Source organism: Impatiens glandulifera, chromosome 5 (genome assembly GCF_907164915.1).
Source record: "Impatiens glandulifera chromosome 5, dImpGla2.1, whole genome shotgun sequence".
In the NCBI taxonomy this organism is placed as follows: domain Eukaryota; kingdom Viridiplantae; phylum Streptophyta; class Magnoliopsida; order Ericales; family Balsaminaceae; genus Impatiens; species Impatiens glandulifera.
This window is the reverse complement of record NC_061866.1, coordinates 3,928,014-3,951,305: the sequence shown is the minus strand read 5'-3', so window position 1 is coordinate 3,951,305 and position 23,292 is coordinate 3,928,014. Positions and strand designations below refer to the sequence as shown.

Below are 23,292 nucleotides of genomic sequence, written 5' to 3'. Positions count from 1 at the left end.
TAGTGTGCACTTAGGCTAGATTTATGTGTTTTGTTTAATATTCTGTTTTGATTCTATTTTCTATTATTTCTCAAACTGAATTATGTTATATTGTTGCAACAATAGTCTTGAATATTGTGGGGGGCAAATCAGCACTTATATAAGGTTGATCCCTCTTCCCCAAGGGCCCATCTATGAATGAATATATGAAATTTCTTGTGAATGTTTTTCATTCCTATGTTATTTTATGTTTTGGACTGTTTGGTATAGACCAGCAGTATTCTTTTCTCATTCTTGATTCTTCTTTTTCTCTCGTCTCAAATTCTTCTTCACAAAACTCTTCCGCTACACTTTGATTATATATAATTCTCGTCCAGTCCTAGAGATTAAAAACTCAAAACGCTAGTTACAAATCAAGTCGTAACAGAATGATACATACAATCATGATTTTTACGTTCATTTAAAATATATTAGATGAGAATCGATTTCGTAATTTTTTTATCTCTTAAAAAATCATTAATACTTAAATTTACTATGTATTTATTGATGTTCTTTTAAAAGCACAACCTAATAGGAAGGATCTCCTTAATATCCACCACTCTCAAGTACTTTCTTATCAATAGTAAGAGAGTCAAATTTTGAGCTCTTATATAAATATAAATATATATATATTAAGTTATCCAAACAATTGTTTTTATTTAAAAAAAAAAAAAAACAGTTTTCTTTTAATATAAACTTTTTTTTGTAAATGTTTGTGTTACCGAAAAAAGAAAAAGAAAGAAATACACAATTTTTATTTTCTCTAAGATATATTTTTGGGTGAAACTTCATTAATCTAGAATTCTCACAACAAAAATAAAATAAAAGAGAATGTACGTAATGCCATAAAATAAATCAAATATACTTTAATAAAATAAAAACCAATATTTAACAATAAAACATAAGATTTTCTAACAGTAAAAACTTAATTCAAATTAAGAATTATATTTAAAGATCCAAAATATTAAAAATAAAGGGAATAATAAAGTAATAAACATTTCTAAAAATTAAATACGGTTAAAAGACTCTTCTTTTTCGTGACATATCATCAAGGGCAAAACGTAATACGATAGTCACCCCCAGTTGGACATGTAAATGTGCTAGTCTTATCATCGTACGCATAACTATAAGCTTGTGGGCACTTGTTCTTGAAAAACTCTGAATACTTAGATGGACCACATGTAGAAGGGGTTGCATGGTCTCCATTGCAACAATATTCAGGGGTACCATAAACCATACAAGCACTCTTGCACCCGACCTTTCCTCCAGAAGGGTCCTTTAACGCAAGCTCATCGGGACACGAGGCATTTAAGTCAACCGGGCAGCTCGTGGACGGGCAACCATCCCGAGCTGTAACTGTCACTGGAAGGTTGAACCCGTCCACCAAGCTAACATCATAAAAGTCCAAATTTCCACCCCCAGCGAGTGTGAACTCAATCAGGCTCGCTGGTGGCTCCCCGCCTAAACCATTGCATGGTATTTGTTTCGATCCACAATTTCCAGTTTGGCAGTTAAAGGAGTCGTTTCCACCAGAACAATATGAACGTGCCCACATACGGCCCGACCATGGAGCCGGGGCAACGATGGTTGACGTTGATTGAGACGGAAGCTCGAAGCCGGTTGTCGAAGCTATAGGTCCCGAGCTAGTTAGAAGCGCCGGCCATATTACATATGGACAGTTGTTAGTAATGGTAAAGGTAGCGGAATGTGACCCTATCAAATACAATGTCAAGAGAATTAGAAGAAAGTTAAAATTAATATAAGTTTGTAAAAATTTATATTACCTATGAAAAAAAGAGTTGATAAGAGGAAGCAAAGAATGATTTGAATCTCCATTGCAAGGTTTTTTGTTAGGTTGAGCAATTTCTAATATGCAATATGAAAAAATAAGGGTTGTATTTATAATCTAATGGACATGCAATATATACTGATTTACATAACTATATATTTTATAAATCAAATTTTGTTACTAAATATTCAATTTCCATATTATTCTCTTTAATTACCAACTTATTTACAGAAAGATTTTTTTTTAATATCATATAAAACCACAATAAACAATAGATTTTGAAAATAACACTTTGTATTTTAGATATTCAATGATATTTAATTTATTATTGATCAAAATATATTATATCGTAAGATTATAGAAAATTATATTATAAAATAATATAATATATTGATAAAGATATTAAAGTTAACAACTTGGTCAACAATCAAAAATCAATTATAAAATTGAAATATAGTATTTGAACATATAAAGAAAGATATTATAACTATCTGAAAATCAGATATTTTGTTTAATAATTTTATTTCTAAATTTCTAAAACTAAGTATTTTATATTATTTATATATAATATTATAAAATATGAAATTTTTGTAATCTTTTCATATATTCAATATCGTAAAAATATATTGTAGATAAGTGTTTGATATTTTCATTCAATCATATTATTTATTATATACACTTTTAATTAATTTTTATTATGATAAAGGGACTATAGTCATTAATAAATATCATTATTTTAATAATTTTATTTGAATTCTATTTTTATAAAAAAAAATTGTATATCTTTAAGAAAATTTAATAGAATAGAATGTTTAATAAAAAAAAATGTATTTTAATACTTTCTTTGCTTAGAAATAAATTATATTTCCTTCTTGATTAATTATAAAGTTACTTTTCTTTTTAAATCGAGTTGTAATAGAAATTTATTTTCCGCTTTATCATTCATTTACTTTTCCTTCAAATTATTTTTGCTTAAAAAAAACTTGTTTTTGCTTAATTATAAAGTTACTTTTCTTTGATTGAAAACTGAATAACTTGTTTTTGCTTAAAAAAAATGAATAACTAAATTATACAATAAATGATATTTTGGACTATAACTTATTTTTGAAATAAAAATTATTTGAACTATAAAGATGATATAAACTGAGTTTAAATTTAACTGACTACTTTAAAAGGCCTCTTTTTTAAATTATCCTACGAACAAAACGTTTAAAATATCGAGTTAACTCTTAAAATTATACGGTTTACGATTTCAGTGAAAGTTAACAAATCTGTTTTTAAGTAAATTTTTAAATATGTAAACTCTTAGATTTTAAATTTATAAGAATAAGATTTTACGATTTCACTAGTTTATAAATAATTTCAATTTCAAGATTTTATATACTATTTTACATTAAAATAAATTGTATTTATAAATTAAAAAATATTCTTTATTCAAATAAATAAATTAATGTAATTAATTTCATAAATATAAATTTTTTAAAATGTTATTTACTTATTATAAATTTTAATTAATTTTATATTTAAATATATAAAATTTTAAAATTCAATAGGTTTAAAATGTTTAATTTTATATATATATATATATATATATATATATATATATATATATATATATATATATATATATATATATATATATATATATATATATATATATATATATATATATATATATATATAAAAGTAATAATAATATTTAACTAATATTTTTTAAATTAATCTTTTACTATTTTAAATAAACTTTAAATTTTATTAGTTTTTAAAATTTAAACGAGAGTTTCAAATGTGGGCTTTTTCTCTTTTGTTTTTTTGGGCTCAAACAAGATGTTCTAAGTAATTAGCAAGCATCTTGCAAGGACTAATATTAAGTATCAATCCCAATGGTGACAATGGAGTTGCACTAAATAAGGAGATTAGTTAGCATTATCTTCAATTAATTAGGCACTTAATTAAATATCTCTTCTTTTGTTTTTTTTATTGTATTTTTGAAACTCCAAAGTCATCCTTCCAAAATTAGCTACCTTAGTTGGTTAAAATTGTTTATAGTTTTGTTCATTAATGAAAAATATAAAACTCATGAAATCATATGCTGTCTTTTCGTTTTCAAAAGGTTAATCTTATAGAACACAACAATGTGTCTAGGATTCACCACTACAATTAAACTCAAGAAAGAGAACTAACTATCTTGTGGAGATCACAAGTCATTCATGTGAAAAAGGGTTTATGTTTATAAGTAGACACCCTTAAGACAGCCCATAACAATTTTAAAGCCCAACTTATATACATCTTAGACAAAAAAAAACTCCATTTTTTTAAATTCTTTTTCCATTTTTCTAATTTTTTGTAAAATGCTTTTAAGATACCAAATAATTTAATATGTATTTAAGAAAGTTTAAATATCAGGATGTGGGGTGTGTAGTTTAGATTGTGTATGTGGCAACCAAAAGTGTAGGGCCACATTGTTGCATCTCAGTTAAAGACTTAAAGAAGCTAATGATAACAATGAGAATACATATATATATTTATAAAATTGATTTGTATTGACAAATCCAAAATTTAAAACACAAAAATAATTTGTATTGTCTTTGTCAATGGAAGGTACAAATGATGGAGCTGTGTTAAAGTTAAAGAAGATAGAATAAAGAGATAAAGGATTGATCGATTAAAGATATTTTGAAATGAATAGGCTCCACTTGATCTTTTGGAACTATGTAGGGTATGACTCTCGAGACTATGTATAAGGAGATGAAAACTTTGGTTAGTTTGTTTTTGATTCTTATTACTATTTCTATGAAAGCTCAAACTATATCATTTTATTGAAATAAAATCAAAGGAGACCTTAGATAATCAATATGTCTAACTACTTAGTTTTTTTTCTCTTATTATTTTCATTCCCGTTTATTCATTTTCTACGCACAAGCTTCGTCGTTTTTGCTTTCTTTTATATGACTTTTTAAGAACAATTTATTATTCCTACCATGTTTATAATAAATAAATTTGAAAAAAAAAGAGATATATTAGCCACCTTAATCATGATGTTTTTATAAGGTACATCTCTCAATATTAAAATGTGGTTGATAACAACTGTAAAGTATATATGACAATCAAAGGTCATGGATCCATTTGTGTTGTCCATCTTAATTTCCTATTACACTTGAGTAGCTAATTGTTGTTCCCATTCTCAACGATTATCTTGCTTTTCCTCTATCAAATTGTTGTTTGAAAATGATTGATAATGCTCATAGTGGAGTGGTTGTGTACCAAACAGGCTTTTCAAACCAAGATGTTTTTTGCACTCCTCATTCTAATTATTTGTAATCAAATGCATTTATGCTGACGAAGAATCTAATCTAGTACTAGTAGTATTATTTAATAATATTTAATTAAGTATACATCCATTAGAGCATCTCCAACGCATGACCTGTGCCCGCATCGGACAGCGTGGAAAAGGGCAGGTCATTGGTTTTTTTTCATTTTTTGCATTGTAGATAAAAGGAAAAAGAGGGCAGTGCCCTCTATGCCGGTCATGCCCTCTTCTGACTTTTTCATGATTAGATAATATAATATATTATATAATATAGGAATATTTTTTTTCTACTACATTATAATAACATTAAATAAATATATATTTTAAAGTTTACTATAAAATAGGAATATTAATTATATATTAAATTATAATAATAATAATTATATATTAAATTATAATAATATTATAATATATTTTAAATTATAAAAATATTTTATATTTTATTATAATATAAAAATATTAGTTATATATTCTCAAATTTTTCTATAATATAGTAATATTAGTTATATTTTATTTATGTATGTCATTTTCAGTTTTTATGTAGGTCATTTTCAGTTTTTAATATTATAATATATTTTAAATTATAAAAATATTTTAAATTAAATTACTTATATATTTAATTACTTATGCAACACATGGATTAGCATATGGTGTGGTCATCTTCTCATAGGACTATTTGTAAAATTATAAAATATATTTCTCACAAAATTTGAATCATTTACCTATAAAACTAATTTTATAAACAAGATAACTAACACTAAATAAATTATATTTATTTTTATTAATTTTAACATTAAAATAATATGTATCTTTATATTGTTTTATAAAAAAAATCAAAATAATATATATATATATATATATATATATATATATATATATTAACATATATATATATATATATATTAACATAATATTTAACCAACTATACTAACTAAATTATTTTTATTTTTATTTTTATTAATAATATTATAATACTATTGTATATATTCAACCTAACATAAAATATACAAAGTAAAATAAAAAAAAATAAGAATAAATTTTTTTTTTTTTCACTTATGATCATAAATAATTTTGTTCTAACGGTTTGATTTTCGAATTATTCGAGTTCCTCAGTTCGAGTTTTTCGTTTTTTAAAAAAAATTTAAGCCAATTCGCAAACCAAATTCGAATAAAATCGATCTGATTTGAATATGATATTTCGTTCGAATTCAAACCAAATTCTAATTTTTTGCTTTTATTGCAAAATCAATTTTAAATTTGAATTTATTCGAATTCAAAATATATATTTTTCAATTAAATTATTAATATATTTAATTATATTTAATAAATTATCTAATATATAATCAAATATATAATGAAAATAAATAATAAAAATAAATTCGGTTTTCGGTTTAGTTTACGAGTTAAACCCAACTCGAAACATTATTTGAATTCAATTTAAAAACCGAAAATAAAATTCAAATTCGGTTGAATATTTCATTCACACCAAATATTAAAACATTCCTCACAAAGTTTTCATTTTGTTTGTAAATTGCATGCATATATTTTATATGCATGGTTGTTCCGAATGGGTCCGATACCATACCTAGAAAACTATAATTAAAGTATTGCCACTAAAAAGAGTTGTTGAGCCACTTTTATTGGTGTCCAAATTATTCTCCCACATATATTATTATATATTCATGGGGAAGTTTTGGGAATTTTTGCAAGAAGTAAATCTAGTGGGGCATGAGATTCCGCGAATTCAATGCTACGAATTATATATTAGAGATTACATGTTGATTTTGAGTGTGACATGGTGATGCTCCTTCGACAAGAATCTTATATAGTTCTATATTTTTGGAAATGTTTTATTCATATTAAAAGATTGAGTAAGGGTTTAAGGTCTCCTTTTTTCTATATCAAGGTTGTATGCTCTTTATTTTAGTTGCATATTGTTTGTCTATGCAAACTTTACATTTATTTGCAATTTGTATGAATTTTTTCTTTCAAAAAGAGATAAGATAGAGAAATGAAAGGACAATTAGATTCTATCTTCAAAGTTCAAACTTCTTTTAATGTTGTGTTGACAAATGCTAACGATTTGATGACTAAAACTAAATTAAAAAGTGCTCGATTAATTAATAGTTGCGGACTGCATTAAAAGTTACAAAGGCACTAATATTATGCCATCAACTTTACACTAGTCCCAGTCTCATTACAATGTTCTCTTTGCTTTATAATATTTATTAAATTACGTACACCATTTTGTAAACAAAACATAATTATAAAAACACTTTTCCTTTTGGATCATATTCGTCCCTGAATTCATCAAAAAATAAAGATTTTAAAAAAATTGTTAAAAATTACTCACAAACACTAAGAAAAATAAATAAATCATATAATTAAAAACAAGATCACCACAAGTTTTCCTTTAAAAAAGTCAATACTAAGAATAATAATAGTATCAAACCTATAACAGAAAATTATGATAATGTTGAGTTTTCTATCATTTTTATTCGAATTTATCTGAATCAAATTTAGTCTAATGAAATTAGGACGGGATTGAAGGGGAATAGAGTTTTTTTGTTGAAATTGTAAGTTTTGGTATTGTCAAGCTTGAAGGGTAAAATGCTAATGAACCCGGGTTACTAAACCTCTTTATCCTGAATCCTTTTTAGGATGAATTAAACGAAAAGAAAAACAAAAATTAATGTTAAAACATGTTTTTTTTTTTTATAATTATGTTTTCAGATATTATAATTTACACCCATAAAAAACATATAATGTTAAATAGTTTAAATATGCAATATTCCAAAAAATAAATAAATCTGGTAATGGTCTCAAAGAGTTTTATTTTTAACTATTCTCGGGGTTTCCTTGTAAATATTTAAATTTGATAGACAATTATTATATATATATATTTTTAAATACACGAATGTGACTAATATACGGAGAAGACTTGTAATAATTGAGTGATAGATTATATAAATTTATGACCTCAATGTATTCACATCCGAATCATTTAAAATAAATACATTTATTGTAAGGAAATTAGACTAATACTTACATATTTAGACAGATCTATTGTCATATATATTATGATCAATGCAATATTATCGTCAATTACATATTTAGTTTAAGAATTAAATAAGTGAATAAAAATAAAAATAAGGAGAATATATATATATATATATATATATATATATATATATATATATTTTATGATCTTATTTTATTATATATACATATAAATATATATATATGTATACAGAAATAAATATTATATATATATATATATATATTTATATATATATATATATATAATAATTTATATACAGGTAAAAATAAAAAATATATATACACATTAATATATATATAATTTTAATAAATATAAATAAATTATTATATATATATAATGAAATAAATTATATAAATATATTGAGAGATAATATATATAATATAAATATTTATGCAGCAATTTAATATTAAATATAATTGGGTATATGTATTAATAGAAATAAGTGAAAAGATAAGAAGTCAGTATATATATAAAATATCTATTATATATATTTATTATATAAATAAATACTCTTATATAAAAAAAATAAATGATTAGATAATATTTTACATATATTTATATATATATTAATATTAAATTATATATATACATAAAAATAATTAAGTAAACAATTATATTTATATATATTGTATTATTATTTTATATATGTATATATAAATATTTATATATAAAATAAATTAACTATGAAAGAATATTGTAAATTTTGACATAAATATTCAAAAAAGTAATAAAAATATTCTAAGAAAAATAAAAATTTTAACATTCTTCAATTTTTTTTTTTTAATATATCGTTTAAAAACACTCATTTTACAACTCATATATATATATATATATATATATATTTTATAAGAGAAATGAAAATGGTAAGATTCTTCAAATATTTTTTTTTTTAAATATATCGTTTAAAAACACTCATTTTACAACTTTTTCTTATTTAAGTCACATCATTTGTCCTTCTTAATTTATGTTCATGGGTTAAACATTTTTGACTTTATTTATTTAAAATATTGTTTACACGTTAGTATTTTTTATTTTTATTTTATTTAGGAGAATCAATAACCTAATTTATTTTTCTCTCGTTAAGGGTCTACAATGTCGTGAGAACTACCATTAGAATTTAGAGACGAAGATCATATAGAAATCAACCGGTTAATTTGTTTCTGTTAAGTTCAATTTTACCTATTATTTTATCAATCCATTAGTGAAAAATGGATTTTTACCAATAAAATTTATCGAGAGTTTTATACAACTATCGGTAAAGGTCCCGACAGAAAGAACATTTTTGTTATTAAAATTAATTTCCGAGAGGTGTATAAAACCTTCGGTAATGTGATTTTTCACCGAAGGTTTTTTACAATAATTTCGGTAATACCACCAATTCCAAAGACAAAAATAATTCTAAGTGTTGTGATGGGGTATTTACGAAAGTTTTTCAGAAAACTCTCAGTTTTGACACTCCCCAAAAAATTGAAAATAATTCGATGGGGTATTTGCGAAGGTTTTTCAAAAAAAAAACCCGGTTTTGACTCTCCCCCCCCCCCCCAAAAAAAAAAAAAGAAAATAATTATAAGTGTTGGGAAGGGAGTAATAGCGAAAGATTTTCAAAAAATCCTCGGTTTTGACTCTACACAAAAAAAACATAAAATAATTCTAAGTGTTGGGATATGAGTAATTGCGAAAGTTTTTCAAAAAACTCTCGGTTTTTACTTTCCCAAAAAAAAAATTCTAAGTGTTGGGATGTGAGTAATTGCGAAAATGTTTAAAAAACCATCGATTTTGACTCTTAAAAAAACAGAAAATAATTCTAAGTGTTGGGATGAGAGTAATTGCGGACATTTTTAAAAACAATCCTCAGTATAGACTCTCCCTCAAAACACAAAAAATAATTCTAAGTGTTGGGATGTGAGTAATTGTGAAAGTTTTTTAAAAACCCTCGATTTTGACTTTCCCCAAAAAAAACATAAAATAATTCTAAGTGTTGGGATATGAGTAATTGTGATTTTTTTTTTTAAAACACTCGGTAATGACTCTCCCCAAACAATAGAAAATAATTCTAAGTGTTGGGATGAGAGTAATTGCAAAAAAATTTCAAAAAACTCTCGGATTTGACTCTTCCCAAAAAAACAAAAAATATTTTGAATTGTTGGGATTTGAGTAATTGCAAAACTTTTTAAAAAATCCTTGATTTTGACTCTAAAAAAAACAAAAAATAATTCTAAGTGTTGGGATTTAAGTTATTGCGAAGGTTTTTTAAAAAACTCTCGTTTTGACTCCCCAAAAAACAGAAAATAATTCTAAATGTTGGGATGGTAGTAATTGCGAAAGTTTTTCAAAAAAACATCGGTTTTGACTCTCCAAAAAAAACATAAAATAATTCTAAGTGTTGGGATGGAGTATTTGCGAAAAAATTTCAAAAAACCCTCGTTTTGACTCTCCTCCCAAAAAACAGAAATAATTTTAAGTGTTGGGATGTGAGTAATTGCAAAAGTTTTTCAGAATATCCTTGATTTTGACTCTCCCCAAAAAACATAAAATAATTCTAAGTGTTGGGATGTGAATAATTGCGAAAGTTTTTCAAAAAAACCCTCGATTATGACTCTCCCCAAAAAAACAAAAAATAATTCTAAATGTTGGGATGTGAGTAATTGCGAAAGTTTTTCATAAAACCCTCGGTTTTGACTCTCCCCAAAAAACTCATGTTAAAGTCAATACCGAAGGATATTTAATAAATCTCTCGCTATTTAATATTAAAACCGAAAGATTTATTAAAGCTTTCGGTATTTATTTTTCACTAATTTGGTTGTTTTTCTAATTAGATTGTCTAAGCTCTAATTCCTAATTAAGCTAATCAAGTGTGTGTTATTTTCGAAGTATAGGGATTGTGATTAATTTTATAAATGTATATGATTGTGTTTGTTTATATAAAGAAGTGCATGTATGTTTGTGTTTGATTATATTAAGGGTGTGTGTAGAGTTTGATTATAATAAAGATGTGTGAGGATTGTGTAATATTTTAAGGATATAAATGTGTTAAATTTATGTTGTTCAAGCTAATTAGAAAGATTAATTAAAAAAAATGAAGAAGTGAATACCGAAAGATATCTAAACATCTTTCGGTTTTGAATGGTAATACCAAGAGATACAGGTATATCTCTTGGTATTTGACCTCTCAAAACCGAAGATATTAATAAATCTTTCGGTATTTGATTTCTTCATTTTTTTAATTTACTTGGTTTTAATTAGATTGTTTAAACTCTTAACTAAGCTAATCAAGTGTGTGTTATTTTTGAAGTATAAAGATTGTGATTAATTATATAAATGTATATGATTGTGTATGATTATATAAAGAAGTGTAAGTTTGTGTTTGATTATATTAAGAATATGTGTAGAGTTTGATTATTAGATGTGTGAGAATTGTGTAATATTTTAAGGATATGAAATGTGTTAAATTAATGTTGTTCAAGCTAATTAGAAAGTTAAACAACAATTAAATTTAAAAAAATAAAGAAGTGAAATACCGAAAGATATCTAAACATCTTTCAGTTTTGAATGGTAATACTGAGAGATATAGGTATATCTCTTAGTATTTGACCTCTCAAAACAGAAATGGGAATAGTCCATCCCCATGTAGCTTTTATCAAAGCTCCCCATGCCACAGACAAATAAGGCACCATAAAGCATAACAAAGTAACATGCATCACTTCCTTGTAATCGGAGATAACAAAATGCATGGTTGACAGTTCAACCCGCTGTGAAGGTCACTTCGTAAAATAAAAGGGAAAAAGATTCTGTTGAAATATTTCCTAAACGATAGAAGTTCCTTGAAAATCTACGGCTTTAGTCTAGTTGCGATATTTTTCCACGTTAAAGCCAAAGGACCCCTTAACAAACCGGTCGATGACCCAGTTGCGAAGACACTTTGTCAGACCAGAAAGAGATAATCTATTAATCATAAACAATCCCCAACTAAATTATGATTTTTCAGTCAACTATGAAGGTCACTTTGTATAAGACCTCCCCAAGCCCTATCTATTTATAGGCACAATAGGTCATTGTTATAATTCTTAAAGCCCTATTTTAAATAGGCATCTAGGTAGGTCATTTTCATAACTTATCCATTTAGATGATTGTTATCACCATCCCCCAAAGTAAGTCCTATTTTATGATAGACGTCCATAGAAGTCATTATTATGACCAATCTTTAGCGGTAAATTCATTTTCCTTCCACACCCTTTCCTCGAAATGAGAAAGATGATGGTACACTTGAATTGTATTATTTAAGTGCTTATTGCTTGCCAAGGATCCTACTTCTACAATTGGTAGGTCACCGGGTTATTCAAATAAGTCGTGTTTTCCGTGGTTTTCCCATGTTACAACTTTTGTACCAATTCGGTCGATCCGGAAGAGAACTCTTATTCATCCGGAAGTGACTGAACTAGCCTTTGGGCTTAAAAAAGCGGCATCGTCGCGTTGAAGGAAGAAGGGCTGCTATTTATGTAGGCAGGGAGGAAAGGCAGGAAGCCACCCGGTTGTAAGGCTACAATAGCAATAGAGTTGGTAAGCCAAGAAGGATTTAGGAGTTCAGACCCATTAGCCAATGCCGGAAAAGGAGCCGTTGGTGCTTTAGTTCCGTAGCTCTTGCTTGAGTTAAAAAGTAAAATCAATGGGATGCCCGATTTCCCATCTTAGGGCGCATTGCGGTGATCTGGCTCGACTAAAAGGAGAGAATCGATGTAATTGAGTCATGTTGTGTTGTTCTTAAAAAAGAGCCTCACCGGTCTCGCCTTGAGGTGGTTTACTTCTCTCTCATGTCTTGGGAACACCTATCTCGATTGTTTGTCGAGCAGTACTTTGATGGATATAGCGTGATTATTATCAATATTCCCCATGAGTCCTATTTGTTTATAGGTATCCAAAAAGATGTCTCACCTGCAGTCGATAAGACTACTCAGTCAAGTCCTATCTCTTGATAGGCATTATCGATCATTTTTATGATAAAGCCCTAACTAAGGCAACATTCGGGGTTATTACAAAAATCCATTCCCAACTAAGGCCATGTCATCTTATAGACATATAGTAAGACTATTGTGATAGTCTATCCCCAACAAGATTCAACACATAAAGAATGATCTTGAAGTGATCCGACCTATGAATTATGATTATAATTCATCATCAACATTTGTTTCCATTCAGGTTGTATCCTTCTACCTTATAGGTTGGGGTACAAATTTTAAATGTTCAACCTCGGACCCAAGTTTTCGAAAAACAAAGTTTGTTTTATTCTAACTCGGTTCGAGAGAGGAATTCTGTAAATATAAAAAATATTGACATACTCCAATTATAATAATATTTATAATTTTTAAATAATATTTATAATTTTTTAATTCAAATTAATCCAATAGGAGAGACCAAAATTAAATTAGAATTAATTATTGTGATAATTAAACCTTAAATAAAAAATTAATTAAAAAAATTAAACTAATTTGAGATTAAAATATTGTATTCATTTTATCCAACCCAAAACCTAAAAAGGGGTTGAAATAATTTAATTATAAATTTAGACATAAATTATATGTAATTTATAGTTTAAAATAATTAAATAAATATCTTAAAATACCTAAAAATAAAATAAATAGACAAAAATAAATTTATGTTTTCAAAAATATTTGTATATTAATTTGGTAGAAAAATGAAAAAGGGGTTATATATATATATATAATTTTGATTTAAAATTGTTTTTTTTTTTGGATGAATTTACATTATTGGTTCTAAATTTTTTTATTTTAAATAAATATATATATATATATATATATATATATATATATATTTGAAAATAATCAAAGCAATATAAAATTTGTTTAAATTTAACTATATAAATAATATAAAAAAACAAATAAGTGATCCAAAATGCCATCAAATACATATTTGAGAAATAACAATTAAAACAAGTTCAACTAGAACCTAATAATTTTTTTTTAAGAAAGTTAACTAGTTGACTACGGTTTACATTGATTTTCTTGATGAGACCTCCGATGACATAATAATTATAACATTATAAAATTAACACATCCATAAATCACTGCTTTTTATTTATTTTATTTTTTAAAATTTTATTTCACACGCAAAAAAAAGTAATTTAAGAAAAACAAAATAAACAAACTACAATTGAGAAGTATTACACAATAATAATAATATAATTACAATTAATTATTGATTAACCAAATAATTATTAACTTTATCAACAGCCTTGGATTTTGCTTGGATGTCAGGTCACAATCTTATCATATAATATTGTCGGTTAACTAGAGATTAAGATGAAAATTAGTTTGACTTATTAATGGAGAGCCGGTTGGTCGGCGGTTTTTTTTAATTCTCAAATATATATAATTTAGAGAAAAATTAGGTTTCCCAATAAGCCCAAAGTGTATAGTTATTCAATTTTAAAAGTGTGTTTGTTCTAAAAACAGTAACATTTAATTATATAAGCAGAGTTTTAAAACAATTCAAACAAAAATTGTTGTTACTTACAATGACAACTGTATTTGTAATAAGTTTTGTATTTGGATTAACTTTAACTTATAGAGAAGAAGCATTTTTTATTTAAATATATGATTTATTTCATACATTGAAAATTGTATAGCTTTAAACTCCTCAACTTTTGATTATCCTTCAAATTTTGATAATTGGTAGGTATTTTTAAGATTTTTTTTTTAAAAGTAATTACCAAGTTTAATTGTATATAGTCTCTAACCAAGAAATTAATTTTAAATCCAAAATTTGACAAATATGTGGAGTTTACAACTAGGGTCTTATCTATATCTATATTTGTGTGACAAACCGATTTGAAGTGTTTTTATAAAAAAAAAAGTTGTTTACTTAATTTTTTTTTAAAATTAATTTCTATCTTAAGTGATTATTATAGTTATATATAAATAAATAAATATATATAAATATATATATATATATATATATATATATATATATATATATATATTGGGTTAGCTCATGTTATTGGTTGGGACAATATGATCTGAACTCTCCTTAACAACTCTTTTCTTAAAAAAATAGTAATAACTTGTAAAATAAATTGATATAAGAGAAGAAAAATGAGAAAAAAAAATAAGGAGGTTAGATATTAGAGTTTCGGTGAAAGTATTGAATCGTTAGAACAATATCAATTTTTTTTCTCGAATCACATGTAGTGAATCATTGCGGCGTTCTCTACAATCTGGTAAGTCAATATCCTTGTTTCGACTTCTCTTAGATACTCGTTTGAATATTCCAATTCGATGAGATATATTATTATTTCTGTAATCCATCATTAACGGTAAAATATTTGTATTAGTGAACATCTACAATGTTTCTAGACTTTAATGTAACTCTTTATAATAGAGTGAATGTGTTTTTAAAAGGCTTACGGGTCCGTGATTTTTTTATTTTTTTTATTTCTCACACTAAAATTGATGTGTTTTTATAAGCTTGATTTTATTGCTTGCTATTTGGATTTTGATTTTCTTGATTATCTTATTGTGGTATACAAAGATGTGTTAAGATCTTATACGGAAGATTAAACATACCTTTATCAAAAATCAATCATAAACGAAGATGAAATTAAGGCTTAAGAAAGATAGTAGAGAGCAAAAAAGCGAAAGAATGGTTTATGTTATTATTGTTGTGTTGATCGAGAATTAATAACCCAATCAATTTATATATATTAATTTAGGAAACAAACTTAATTAGAAAAGATATAAAACTATCCTAATATTCTATACAATTGTTCAAGTAGGTGATAAAATTTTAAATAAAATATTTCTAAAATAGATGATGTCTCAATATCCCCTCTAAAGGAAAGTTTAGATCGAAGATGTTTAAATATTGAAAATCACAAGCTTTAAAAAATATCTGATTCAAAGTCGATGCTCTTTCCTTTGAAGTTCACTGCTCTAGATGAATTTTTAAAGATGTTGACCCTCTGATCCATCATTCTTTTGAGCAGATTTTGAATTGTTTTATACTATCATTTGTTATCTAACATTGGTGAATCTTTGTCATTTAAAAATAGAGTATTAGTTGTATTAACTAATGCATTCTTCTCTTAGGATTATTTCACAACTTAGACACTATAAAATTCTGAAACTTTAATCTTTGTTGTGTCCTTTCATCTCACAATGTCCACATACTACATTCTTATTTATTTGTGATCCATCATCATAATTAAATCCTCAATGTTCTCAAATGGATCATCTAAGACTTGTTGTATAGTGTAGATATTCTTCCTCAATGGATATTGTGTTGGATTGTTATTGCCTTCATATCGAGCTTTGATATCATCTCATAGTTCCTGTGAAGTTATAGTGCTTTAAAGTAAATCTTTTTTTTATTATGTTCATTATCCAATTCCTTATTATTGAATCAATCATCCTTCAAAGTGTTGCTTTTAGGGGTGAGCATAATTTGGGTTTATCCAAACCCAACACTAACCCAAACCCAAAATATTAATTTGGGTAAGTTAATTTGGGTTGGGTTTAATTTGGGTTAGGGTTACCCAAATTACCCAAATTATCAAAATTATATAAATTTAATTTAATTCTCTATTATTAATCCAATATAAACTAATCATCTTTCAACTTCAAGTCGAACACATTTTAACAGTTTAACACGTTTTTCACACGTTTAACACGTTTTTTACACGTTTAACATGTTTTTGGCATGTTTAACACGTTTTTGACATGTTTAACATGTTTTTACATTCATAACACGTTTAATACATTTTTGACTTGTTTAACACGTTTTTCACATTTTTGTCACGTTTTTGACACGTTTAATACGTTTAACACATTTTGACAAGTTTAACACGTTTTTCACATTTTTGACATTTTTAACATGTTTTTGACATGTTTAACATGTTTTTGACATATTTAATATATTTAGCACGTTTTTGACAAGTTTAACACAATTTTCACGTTTTTGGCACGTTTAACATGTTTTTGATATGTTTAACACGTTTAACACGTTTTTCACACGTTTATCACACATTTAACATGTTTTCCACGTTTTTGGCATGTTTAACATATTTTTGACTTGTTTAACACGTTTTTCACACGTTTACACGTTTTTCACATGTTTAACACGTTTTTTTTACATTTTTTGTACGTTTAACACGTTTTTGACATGTTGAACACGGTTTTGATTCATTTAACACATTTAACACATTTTGGTACGTTTAACACGTTTTTCATATTTTTGGTACATTTTTTACAGTTTTGGCACGTTTAACACATTTTTGACATTTTAATACGTTTAACACATTTTTGCACATTTAACGTATTTTTGACATGTTTAACATGTTTAACATGTTTTTTGCACGTTATATCGTTTTGACAAGTTTTAACATGTTTTGAGCACGTTCAACACATTTTGACATGTTTTTCACGTTGTTGACACATTTAACACGTTTTGGCATGTTAAACATGTGTAAAATGTATTAAATGTGTCAAAATGTGTTAAATGTATCAAAAATGTGTTAAACGTGTCAAAACATGCCAAAAACGTGAAAAACGTGTTAAACATATCAAAAACGTGTTAAATGTGTTAAACGTGCCAAAAACGTGAAAAACATGCCAAAACGTAGAAAAACATGTTAAACATGTTTAAAATATGTTAAACATGTCAAAAATATGAAAAATGTGAAAAACATAAAAAAACATGTTAAATGTGTCAAAACGTGTTAAATGTGCCAAAAAAAATGTCAAAATGTGTTAAATATGTCATAATCGTGAAAAATGTGTCAAACGTGTTAAAACGTGTTAAACATGTTAAATATGCTAAAAACATGAAAATGAGTTCAACGTGTCAAAATGTGTTAAACGTGGCAAACCGTGAAAAACGTGTTAAACGTGTGAAAAAACGTATTAAACGTGTCAAAACGTAAGAAACGTATTAAACGTGTCAAAATATGTCAAAACGTGCCAAAACATGAAAATGTGTTAAATATATTAAAAATGTGTTAAACGGATAAAAATGTGTTAAATGAGTCAAATACATGTTAAATGAAAATATAAAAAAATAATTTAGGTTATCCAACCCATATAACCCATATTAGTAAATAATATGAGTTGAATTATGGGTTGGGTAAATTTAATTTGGGTTGAGAAATACGAGTTGGGTTTACCCGTTTGCTCACCCCTAGTTGCTTTATAAGATTCTCAAAATCTTGCAAGAACTGTCAATGAAGCGTGTCTTCATCTTCAATAGTAGAATAAGACGAAGTCGAATATTAATACTTCATTCGAAGTAGTTGAGTCAAGTAAGAATCGTTGATGTGAGAATAATTGATTCTCCTCCATGTAGATACAGAGCATCTGTCTGATCCCGTTTTCTTTTCTACCATATGTGGTTGATCGTTAAATAATCGTGTTAATTTTTGTTCAAATTGAGTTAAGGTTTTTACTGTACGACAACATTTTTTTTCTCAAAAATAATTATAGAAAGAAATAATTATATACAAGTTTTATTCCAGACTTAATGAAGAAATGTATTATAGATGTCCATTTGGTATAAAAACAATATTTTTTTAGATGTTAGGGCAATAATTAGCCTAACAATACTATTTTTGGCAATATGCACAAAATATTGATTGAAATCAATTTCATCTTTTTACTATAAACTTTAATTACAAATTTAATTTTAAAATTTTTTAATGTGTTATTAGTCTAAGATCGATCACAGATCACAAACAAAATTGAAGTTGAGACTTAAGAAATATAATAGAGAACAATAATGAAAAAGTAGTTTACATCAAGTTATTATTGATGTGTTGATCAAGAATTAATGAGCCAATCAATTTATATACGAAACAACATTAATTAGCATAAGTATATAACTATCATAATATTCTATACAATTGTTAAAGTATTTGATAAAATTTTAAACAAAATATTTAATAAATCGATCATGGAAAGAACAATTATTCCGTAATTGTTATGATGTGAAATACAATAAATTTGTATTATAACACGGATTAAACTAAATAATAAATGATTTCTATTTTAACTTTTTTTAATTTGTATTAATCCTAAGAAGATAATAGAATATTCACAAACAATATTTGTGCAAACAATAAGTTGTTGTTTGATATAGCAGTAAAGGAATTGATATCAAAATAAGGTTGTTCTATATGAATTTCTCTATTTTCTTTCTTTCATTTTAAATAAATAAGGGTAAATTATCTGAGCGGTCCTATGATTATTTCAATCGTTCACTTTTAGCCTTCAAATTAATTTTTGAAACAAATCGTACATTCAACTTTTAAAAATGTCACCAATAGCCATTCCGTTAACTTTTTGGTTAAAGATAACGGGTTAGTTTAAAATAATTTTTTTATATATATTATCTTTAATATTTATTTTTTATATTTATATATAATTATTAAATCGCTTTTATATATATATATTATCATTAATTTTTATATTTATATAATTATTAAATCACTTATTTATATATATATATATATTTTTTATTTTTATCCATACATATTTATCCTATCATTTCTCTAGGGAAGAAGAAATAGAAAGCGCCTATTTAGGCCGTTGATTACAAGTGAGTTATAATTGATAGGAGATTCCACGCGTTGTCCAACATAAATTGGAGATATATATGCATAAATAAAAATAAATAATATATATATATATTATCTATATAAAATAGATTTAATAATTATATAAATATAAAAATTAATTATAATATATATATATAAGCGATTTAATAATTATATATATAAAAATATAAAAAATAATGATTAAAGATAATATATAAAAAAAAATTTAAGCCTAAACTGTTATGTTTAAAAAAAAAAAAGTTAACGGAATGACCATTGGTGACTTTTCTAAGAGTTAAATGGGCGATTTGTTTCATAAATTAATTTGAGGGTCAAAAGTGAGCGATCAGAGTAATTGGAGGACCGCCCAAATAATTTGTATTTGTTAAGAATAATTTATATAAAAGAATTTATTTGTATTATTATTATTTATCAATAAATTACTCTAATAATTTTCTTTTATAATTAACAATTTGGCGGCCAATACAAAATATTGTGAGAATTTTATTCCTCATATTTTTTTGGATAGAAAAAAGTTCATATATTAAATTCTTCCATTCTGAATTGTACTATTTTTGCCGACATAATTTTATTTTAGTGTACGTACGTATATATTTATTTATTATCAAAGATCCTGTTGATTTCTACTTATTTAATTTCGTTTTCATATTTAACATTTGTTTTTCTTTCACATTTAATAGCATTTAGAATTAGGAGCTTATTCAAGTTATTTAAATAATTCAATTCAAGATATACCATCATCTCTTTATCATTAGTCACGTTCATTTAATTAATTCATCAAATATTTAAATACTATTTATTTTATTTATAACTTTTATTTTATCATTATATAATAATACATTTTAAATATTCTATTAAAAAAATATTTATCTCCTCTCAAATTCATCATCAATTATTATTTTTTAAATAATCAAATTTTCTAAAAAACTTTATTCTGAACAAACTATTATTTAAAAGATTATGATTGATAATGAATTTGATAAATTGATTTTTATTTTTGATAAAATTAATTTGAAAGGTATGCAAATGCAATATATAATAATAAAATAAAAATTATAATATTTTTTAAAAAATAATTAAGAGGTATGAATATATAAATATATAATAATAAAATTAAATTAATAATTTAATATATATATATATATATATTAATATTTTAGTTAATGATTTGAATATGTGATGTTTAATTATATTTGAATTACTTAAATTTATTTATTTTTAAAAAAATATTTTATAAATATATGATAAGTTTAATTCAGTTTATTCGTTCAAACTTATTCTCAAGTATATTTAATAAGTTTTAATTTATACTTAATTTATTCATTTCAATGTATTCAATTATAGGAGGAAAAGAGGGAGAAAATTAGTTTATACACGCAAAATGAGTTTTATTATAATTTTTGTACTTTAGTTTATTAATCAACTTAGTGTAATAAATATTACGCAAAACCCTAGAGAAATCACTTAAAGTATGTATTAAGAAAAAAAGCATAACTTGATTATGTATTAAGAAACAAATATTTATAATGAAAAAAACCTAGATAAAAATTCAATTCATTTTTAATTCATAATCTTAAAAACAAACAAAAATAATATAAAAAGTACTCAATAAATTATAATTAAAAAAACAAAAAGATTAACTAATTAAAAAAACAACTTTACCTCACAAACCATCTAGAAAACATATATACTTAAAAATAAACTATTTTATAATAACTTTATTTTTTATTTTTAAACAATAAAATATTTTGGAATTTTTAAGAAAACTAATCATTTTTATTTATAATTATAATTATTAAAATCATTAATTTAAACATTAATTTTACTTTTTATTAAAATAATTTTTTTAATTTATATAATTCTATTTAAAATACATTTATTTAGAATAAATAATGAAATATTTATTAATTAAATATAAATTTAATAATAATATTAATTTATAATAAAATATTTTTAAACAATAATTTTATTTTGATTTTTATAAGATTAATTATTCTAATTTATATATCATTTTAAAAAAAATGAATAATTAAAATGAATAATTTATATATATTAAACTGTAAATTATTTAATTAAAATATTAAAATATTTAATAATAAAATTGAGAATGAGAGTTAATATACTTTCTATATTATTAATAATAAAAAGTTTAATAGAGAAATTAAGTTTCACATTATTGATGAGAAATGATACGGACAACGACAATGTAACGAAAAGAAAAGTCACGTATATGATGTGCTCCGATAGAGAAAAAAGAAATAAATTAAAAAACTTATTGCGCGCCTCTTTGTCTTTTCTTCTCTTTCTAAAAAGTCAAAAGGAGAAGATGAAGAAGCCTTTTCATGACGAGGACTTCGTTTCGTTAAGTGTCTTTTACAATCCTTTTCAACAATTGTTGTTCAACAATTGTCGGATGAACAAAAAGAGGTCGTGAAGGCCATTGGCATTGGAGGGTTTCTTTCACTTACTATCTCAAAATGCCCAATCGAATTCTCTCGAAATGATATCATGTCATTCGACTGCAGGAGGAGTGTCCTCTTCCTCAAGAACGACGATGAAGTTCCAATAGAAGAAAATAATGTTGAGTACGTATTGGACATCCTTAGAGTGAGATCGAAATTGTTGAGTCTACTTGAAACGTCAACATTGACCTCCATTACAATCATTTTTTTTTATGGAGCGAAGGAGAAGATGGGAATTCCATAACAGCCGCTCCCAAAACAAGTGACATGCCACATAAGATAAAAGAGAACCGAGCACCTGACAACAATTTTAAGATAGATTTTGTAATTTATGTTGTCAACAACTTTCTATGGACCTCACAAAAGCAACAATTCTTATACGAAGTCATGGACACAAATAAATTACTTAGGGATGCCCTCGAAGAATACTTCACAAAGAGAAGAACATTTGAAACATCCTCTACACAAAGAACAACAACACTTGTAGAGGGTGTACCTGCGGAGGGTGTACCAGTAGAGAGTGTACATGCAAAGGGTGTACAAGTAGAGGGTATACACGTTTTCTAGATCTCCGGTCAATACTAGACTCTTAAAGAAATATCATAATATTGTGTTCTTTGAATGGGGTAGTAGGCATTCACGTATATTTGTGCGTTCGATGTCGATCCTACTTGTGAAAGTTGAGATGACATGAGAAATGTCAATGAGGTTTCAGGCATACTCAAACTTTCATTCCAAAGTTGTGGAGTTGATATTAGGATTGAAGTTATAAGCTGAAACAATTACAAAACTTTTATCAAACATAACATAAATCACATGAAAAATAATTAAGATATAGAATAATGCAGTCAAACCTTTTTTCGGGATCTCGATGCCACCTCCTCACAATTTTCTCAATGAAAGATTATTTATGTTTAGTTGGTGGTCGACCTCGAGTTCTTACTTTCACATGAGAGTGTAGCACGTTTCTTATTGATGGAAATACTTCTGTGACTTTGTCATTCCTTCGATGATTAAGTTCTAAAAACATAAATT

General features: G+C 25.2%; 1 protein-coding gene across 1 annotated transcript; it reads right to left on the bottom strand.

Moving 5' to 3' along the window:
• Nucleotides 1-1,066: 1,066 nt before the first annotated feature.
• LOC124938874 (thaumatin-like protein 1b) lies at nucleotides 1,067-11,909 on the bottom strand. The gene is made up of 2 exons (XM_047479399.1): nucleotides 11,738-11,909; nucleotides 1,067-1,731 (listed from the first exon to the last, which is right to left on the bottom strand). The coding sequence occupies exons 1-2, from the start codon at nucleotides 11,907-11,909 to the stop codon at nucleotides 1,067-1,069; spliced, it is 837 nt and encodes a 278-aa protein (XP_047335355.1).
• Between the last annotated feature and the right edge of the window lie 11,383 nt (nucleotides 11,910-23,292).

Bases quoted from the DNA above. Each gene is read 5' to 3' on its own strand.
- LOC124938874 (XM_047479399.1), bottom strand. From the start codon at position 11,909: ATGCATTTTGTTATCTCCGATTACAAGGAAGTGATGCATGTTACTTTG. The intron at 1,732-11,737 runs GTATTACCATTC...TGTATTTGATAG, and splicing joins AGATATACCTATATCTCTCA to GGTCACATTCCGCTACCTTT.